This window comes from Nanorana parkeri, unplaced genomic scaffold (genome assembly GCF_000935625.1).
Source record: "Nanorana parkeri isolate BGI_ZX_2015 unplaced genomic scaffold, ASM93562v1 scaffold379, whole genome shotgun sequence".
In the NCBI taxonomy this organism is placed as follows: Eukaryota; Metazoa; Chordata; class Amphibia; order Anura; family Dicroglossidae; genus Nanorana; species Nanorana parkeri.
This window is the reverse complement of record NW_017306647.1, coordinates 949,461-956,566: the sequence shown is the minus strand read 5'-3', so window position 1 is coordinate 956,566 and position 7,106 is coordinate 949,461. Positions and strand designations below refer to the sequence as shown.

The 7,106-nt window shown below is 50.4% G+C and overlaps 1 protein-coding gene across 3 annotated transcripts in view; it reads left to right on the top strand.

Annotated features, from left to right (window-relative positions):
• TAOK2 (TAO kinase 2) overlaps nt 1-7,106 on the top strand; it is a 55,731-nt gene that overhangs the window by 31,327 nt on the left and 17,298 nt on the right. For all 3 annotated transcript variants that reach the window (XM_018559111.1, XM_018559110.1, XM_018559112.1), the window contains exons 11-17: nt 323-490; nt 840-1,046; nt 1,716-1,844; nt 1,927-2,163; nt 3,260-3,388; nt 4,018-4,221; nt 4,396-4,635. In XM_018559111.1, coding sequence (XP_018414613.1) covers nt 323-490; nt 840-1,046; nt 1,716-1,844; nt 1,927-2,163; nt 3,260-3,388; nt 4,018-4,221; nt 4,396-4,635 — 1,314 coding nt within the window. The remainder of the gene's footprint in view (nt 1-322; nt 491-839; nt 1,047-1,715; nt 1,845-1,926; nt 2,164-3,259; nt 3,389-4,017; nt 4,222-4,395; nt 4,636-7,106) is intronic.

Below are 7,106 nucleotides of genomic sequence, written 5' to 3'. Positions count from 1 at the left end.
CCCCCCCCCCCCATGCCAAAATGCTGAAAAAAAGAATTACCTTTCTGGGGTATGTCGTAGGCCAGATACTGTCATAACACAATCCTGCACGTGCTGAAGGTTATTCTCGCGGGATTTTACCTACTCGGCATTTCCAGGGATCTTGTTTGCACTTCCTGCACTGCGGATGGTGGGGGAAAAGTTTTATGCATTGTTTTGGGCAGCGGCACCTTGAATAATCGGATCTTGCCACTGAGGTAGAGGATCCGCTTTAACAACTTAGTTGCCCCCCAATGTGGCTTCCATCATGATCTCTGTGAAACCTCTGCTTTTCTTTTTCCAGCACCGCTTCCTGCAGAGGGAGAGGCCGCAGACCGTTATCATGGAGCTTATCCAGCGCACTAAGGACGCGGTACGTGAGCTGGACAACCTGCAGTACCGGAAAATGAAGAAAATCCTCTTCCAGGACACACAGAATGGACCGAACACAGAGACCACTGAGGAGGAGGAGGTGAGAGGAGGCTACATGGAGAGGCACTGTGTCCTCCATATCCAGTACATGTTGTCGGTAGCAATAGGGCACCAAGACACAGTCTAAGCTCCAGACAGAACCAGGTTGAAATTTACATCCTGCAATGTGTGTGTGTGTATATGTGTGTGTATATGTGTATATATATATTACACTCTCTGGAAGGGGGACATGTTTACCATCTTTGTGTCTTTGCCCTCCCCTCATGTCAGTTTGTATTCTACCAACAGAGAAGGGAAACAACTCATTGATACAGTAAATGTGGTTCAGAAGACCAGAACAGCCTAATATCCAGCTTTCAGTGGTTTAACGCCTTTTCCCTTTCTGTCAGGAGTCGGAGCAGTTCCTCCATTGCACGGGCACCATAACTAGCATGGAGAGCAGCCAGTCCGTACCAAGCATGTCCATTAGCGCCAGCAGTCAGAGCAGCTCGGTGAACAGCCTGGCGGATGCCTCTGACGACAGCGGAGAAATGGCCATGATGCAGGAAGGAGACCACACAGTAACCTCCAACAGCTCTGTCATCCACCGGCTGCCGGTATGTACCAGAGAACTGAATTTTCTGGGGTTCAAGAAAGTGAATGGTTCTTTAAAGGGGGTTCAGTATCTATCTTAATAAATATTCAGGGCTGTTGATGACCAGTCTGTTTAGATTTGCTTCAAGGCCTACAGTCATTTGCAGGACAAAAGCAGCTGCCTGTGTGTAAGACTGATTTACGCTGTACTGCAGTTTCCTGTGCTTTATTCCTGAACATGCCGCCCAGTACTTCAGGGTATGGGGGAGCATGCGACATTCTCTTTTTCCTTCAAGATGCAGTGGGGTAGAGTTGCCAGGCCTGAGCTCTAACACATGGGGTATGAGAGCAAGTAATTAACATTCTGTAAATTTTGCCGCAGGGCTTCCTGCTCTAGTCTCTAGGTAAAGAGAGTGGCATGGAAGCATGGGGAAGGTAAGTATCAGTGGGAAGGAGGGAGCATGGGTTATGAAGAGAACCTGTCTTTTAATAGGCTAAAGCATAGATTCACTTTAATATGCTTTCCTATCTTCATCCAGCACTATGGCTATCTCACTGTTGTGTCTGACGGGTATACTTTTAAAGAAACCTTTTTTTAGTGGCAGTTTGGTGTTTTAGCCTTCCCTTGTTTACACCCACACACCCAGCTTCCTTGCTGTTTCTGTATTAACATACAGGCTCCTTTTTTCCAGGCTCACGACAACATATATGATGATCCGTACCAGCCAGAGATGGAGGCACAGCAGTCGAGTTCCGCGGCTCGGCGCAGGGCCTACTGCCGCAACAGGGACCACTTTGCCACTATCCGCACCGCCTCCCTGGTGAGGGTCACTCCGCGTTTCCTCGGCCTCCTGCCTCTCCGAATTCCGTGAGTTTGATTTGTGATTCTGTTCTACAACACAGGTGACTCGTCAGATTCAGGAACATGAGCAGGACTCGGCCTTACGAGAACAGATGTCTGGGTACAAGCGCATGAGGCGGCAGCACCAGAAGCAGTTGATGGCGCTGGAGAACAAGCTCAAAGCCGAGCTGGATGAACACCAACAGCGTCTGGACAAAGAGCTGGAGGCTCACCGGAGCAATTTTTCTGCGGAGACCGATAAGCTTGGCAAGAAACACCAGGCCATATTTGAGAAAGAGGTGAGTGCTGGGGGGTCAGGTAGAAGCAGGGGAAGAGGGTTCTCTGTAGGCCATGATGTGTGACATGAATAGTGTGGAGGGCTTGCATTCGGTTACTATTAAAGGAGTACAGCCTTCTTAATGGGTCAGTCCATCAAAACAGTTTTTGGTAGAACTTAAATGGTTTCCTATATCTCTCCGGGACCCTATTGGGAAGATCTCTGTACTTTAATTCATTGGGTCTGCGCTACTGCCGTGGCATAAAAATCATGATCAGACCACATTATGCCCCAGTAGGTGTATTGAGACTTCCAGCCATGTGTAGCATATTTGGCTGGGTATGCTGTAGTATAGACTTTGAGGTAGCATGTCATTGACAATATAGTAAGAAAGATATGTAGATCCACAGATTAACCTCCCTGGCGGTGATCCCGAGTGTGGCTCGGGGTTAATTTTCATTACCAAAAGCCGTAACCCAGAGCCACACTCGGGATTACACTGTAGCGTCTTACCTTGTCCACGATCCTCGCTGTGTCCTCCGGCCGATGCCAGCATCCGGGTTCCGTCCCTTGCAAGGATCCGCGTCGCAGGGGGGCGGAACCGGCTGGAGATTTGAAAGTAAAAAATAGATGCAAAAAAGCAAATCAATCATGGCATCAATCATTTGCTTCTAGAGTTGTTGTTTCCTTCTTCCCCACACTTCTTTGGTCTGGTTCCAACCTTCTCAGCTTTGTCAGGCTAAGAAATAGTGGCCACGGGAGCAAACATTCAAATCCCCAATCCCAGTGTGTGGAATGCATTTAAAAGCATGGAGGGCACCATTAATGGAGACCTTTCCTGCTGGAGACATTGAGGCTGCCATTGCGAATTCTCATTCTGCAAATGCTAGTTTTCTGGCTGTCAAGTTCACTCTCCTTCATGGAACAAGCATGCACATAAGAATGTGTGAGTCTACACTGACTTTACAACTACTCTATGTGTACTTGTTCCAGGTCAGTGACTCATACCTCATTGAACCCAGTTGGTCAGTGTATAAACCTGAGATCTAGCATCTTCCCATGGGGATAGCCCAAGCGTATAATGTGTATATTAAACAGATGAATGTTCATCCCTAAAGGGCAAGGCAGCTATGACGGAGGAAAAAAAGTTTCAGCAGCACATCCTGGGTCAGCAGAAGAAGGAGCTGACGAACCTGCTGGAGAGCCAGAAGAGGCAGTACAAGATCCGCAAGGAGCAGCTCAAGGAGGTGAGCAAAACAAGGTCAACAAGGACAGATCGGCTAGCAGGGTTGGATTCTCTCTGTAATCTAAAGGCTTGTGGTGAAGAGAATGTATAGCAGTGTGCCAAGGGGCATGTTGTGGTATATGGGACGTACAGCACAGTGTGCAGAGTGATATGATATGGAGTATAGGATGCACTGCACAGTACAGTGAGCGGAGGAGTGTGGCGTATAGTAGGCAAACATTTGTTATATACACTGTCCCTGCCATGAAAGAGCTGCTACTATGCAGTCTGGTACTCAATGGCTATAAAACTGTCCCCGCCGCCCCCATTTCAGAATGCTTTCATAGCCTCTTCATCCCTCTTTTAATTTTGTTTTGTTTTGGATGGACTGGGGGAAGTTAGAACCTCTTTCAGATATTTATTTCTATTTTCCTGTTGCGATTTCCCCTCACGTCCTGCTTTTGAAGCTGGCCCTTGTTAGTATGGAAGATGTTCGTTGCTTGCAGTTGCTGTCACTGGGACAGTTAGTTGCTGGCACAGAATGTAATAAAAATCTTTCCCCCCACTTTCTCAAAATAAAAATAAAAAAACGGTGTCAGGAGTTGAGTTTTACCAGCCAGCGGAGGCTTCATTCAAGTCTTTTCTTGGCAGGAGTTGCAGGAGAACCAGAGCACGCCGAAGCGGGAGAAACAGGAGTGGCTACTCCGCCAGAAAGAGAGTATGCAGCATTACCAGGCAGAGGAGGAGGCTAACCTTCTGCGCAGACAGCGCCAGTACTTTGAGCTCCAGTGTCGGCAGTATAAACGAAAAATGCTGTTGGCAAGGCACAACCTGGACCAGGACCTTCTCCGAGAGGTGAGTGCCAGTTCCCTCTCCTGGGTTAAGGGAAAACTCCAGACAGATGCATATGAAATAAATCTCGATCGTGAAGCGAGCTTGAATAGTGAATACAGAAACGTCTATAAATCTAAAACTTCCGATTTCTTTGAAGCTGTAAATGATAACGGTTCGGTTTTGTTGTTCCCGCAGGATCTGAATAAGAAGCAGACGCAACGAGACCTGGAGTGCGCCATGTTACTGCGGCAGCACGAATGCACCCAGGAGTTGGAGTTCCGTCACCTGCAGCTGCTGCAGCACACGCGCAGCGAACTGATCCGCCTGCAGCACCAGACAGAGCTGGGCAACCAGCTGGAGTACAACAAGCGGCGGGAACAGGAGCTTCGCCAGAAACACGCCGCCGAAGTCCGACAGCAGCCCAAGAGCCTGAAAGTAAGGCCTGGGGAGGAGGAGGAGGATGATAATGAGGAGGAAGGGGGAGGAAGCGGCATTTTCAGCCTCTGCAGCTCTGAGGATGAGGAGGAAGCGGCAGACGCGGAGGCTTCTTTAGAGCGCACTGCAGCAGATGGCAGTCCAGACACAGATGTCCCCTACTTTGAGCTGACATCCATGCAGGTGGCAGAGCCGGAGGTTCCCCTCCGACCTGGGCCCTCGCAGGTTTCCTCCTCCTTACCGAGCCACGCTCTTTGTGCTGCTCTAACTCTTTTGGCGGCTTCCAGGCCCTCCTGCCCGTGGTCTCTGCTGCCCCTCCTGCTGGCGCTCCTCACCCTCTGGAGATCAGGGCCGCTTCTAGACTCTGTGCTAGTGGCCCTAGAAACCCTCGGGGCCAGCCTGCTATGCGGCTACATACTGCTATGCTGGGTGTTCGCTCTAAGCCCCGCTTCCTTCATGCTACTGACACAGAGCTGGGGAGCGCTGGCTGTGCTGGCCATGAGTTACAGGCTGCGACTGTACTACGTACCAGTATTGGCAATAGCGGTCGGGGTGTTTACCTCGCCTGGGTTTTTCCTGTTTGTATTCCTGGCGGCCGGCTCTCTGGGAAAGCCGTCGAGTCAGTGGGTTAAGGAATGGCCGAAGCGAGGGCGTAAATTGTGGCTGAAGGCACTACTGCGGTTGCCGCAGCCGGTCTTCAGAGTCCTCCAACGCTGTGGGGCAGTGCGGGAAGGCGGGCTCTTCTCCCTTTTCCCGAAAACATACAAAGGTGGCTACAGAAGCCGCATACCTGTGCTCGCCAGGCGGTCTCATGCCGGTAGCGCCAGCAGAGAGCCCTGGTGGAAGAGGCTCGCGAGGGCTCCGTCACGTTTGGCAAAAACAATAAACGACAGCCTGACCAAAGGGGTGCGGCGGCTGTGCGCAGTGCTTCCTCCAGTAGCATTAGATTACATGGAACGGCTAAAACTTCTGCGTCAGGAAAAGCCCAGCCGCATTCCGAGACTGATGAGCCGCGAGCAGAGGCAGAGGGAGGCCGCAAGGCGCAGGGAGCAGCTGGGACCACTAGTAGGGAGGTCGGTTGGAAGAGCCAGTGCAGCCAGGCGATCAAACCCTCCAATCCCCTGGAGGTGAAAGGGTAGGTGCAAGATGTCACAGCCTTTCTCCAAACTGTAACGTGCCTTATTCAATGGCCATTGATGGGAGTGAAGGGACATATACATGGAAATGTCACCCCAAAATCTGGTTCTGTCTCCAGTATTAGTCACCCTTCTCACCCCCCCCCAGCGTGACACCTAAAGCACTCCTAAGGTCTAAATGTGTGTCTGCTTTAAATGAGTATTAAGGTCTTTGGCAGAATGAATGTAAAGTTAATCTGAAGCCAAAATATTTTTTTGTTTTGTGCAAGGTAAGAGTTACACCCCCCCATCAGGTTTTGTTTTTTTGTGCTATGATTTCCCTTCATGTGCTGCTTCTATAGGAAGTGAGAGCCAATCTCTCCAAACTAAGGGAACTTCGATGTGGTCGTCGGAACAAGTGTCCACACTGAAAAGATTTCCCCTCACTTCCTTTGGCACAGTTCAAAAGTTTTTTGATTTTTTTTCCTCACTTTCAGTCCTGGTGACTGTAGGGGACATAGCCAAGGAAACCTGACAGGGCTTCTAACCCCTTACCACTCACTTTTGGCTTTAGAACCACTTTAATGCGAAGGTCCCATAGTGTTCCAAATCCAGGTCACATAATCTAATGCCATGGCAGCCTTCCAATGGGGCACTAAGGGCTCGTTCACACCAATTGCGCTGCGTTCCAAAGCGGGAGCTGCTGGAACGCACCCCAATCGCTCACAAAACTTCCCCCTTCGTTCTGGGGCGGTGCGTTGAAGTCAATGGCACCGCAGCCAGGCCCCCGCCCCCTACACGCAGTGCGATCGGACGCGTGGCAAAACATTGCCTGCGTTCCGTTTCACTGCAAACGCAAAAAATAGTGCATGCAGCATTTTTTTGCGTTTGCAGTGGAACCCAACGCAGACAATGTTTTGCCACGCGTGCGATCGTGCTGTGGGTGATGGGCGTGGCTGCGGTGCCATTGACTTCAATGCACTGCCCCAGAACGAAGGGGGAAGTTTTGTGAGCGATTGGGGTGCGTTCCAGCAGCTCCCGCTCTGGAACGCAGCGCAATTGGTGTCAACAAGCCCTAATGACTGCAGAGCCTCCAATCGAAGTGAGCAAACGCTTCTGCTGACGTCCGGGCCCACAATGCAGAACTGCTGAGAGTCACATGACCTAATACCGCAAATAGATTACATGACCTGGACTGGCAGCATCGGAGACCCTTTATGCTATGTGGCAGACTGGCAAGTTCATGCTGACCACAACACTTCACCTGTCCTTCATAATGGCTTCCTAGTATTTAAAGCAGTCCAAAATGTTGGGTTTACGTCTGCTTGAATCCACAACCCCCCCCTCCCCCATAGT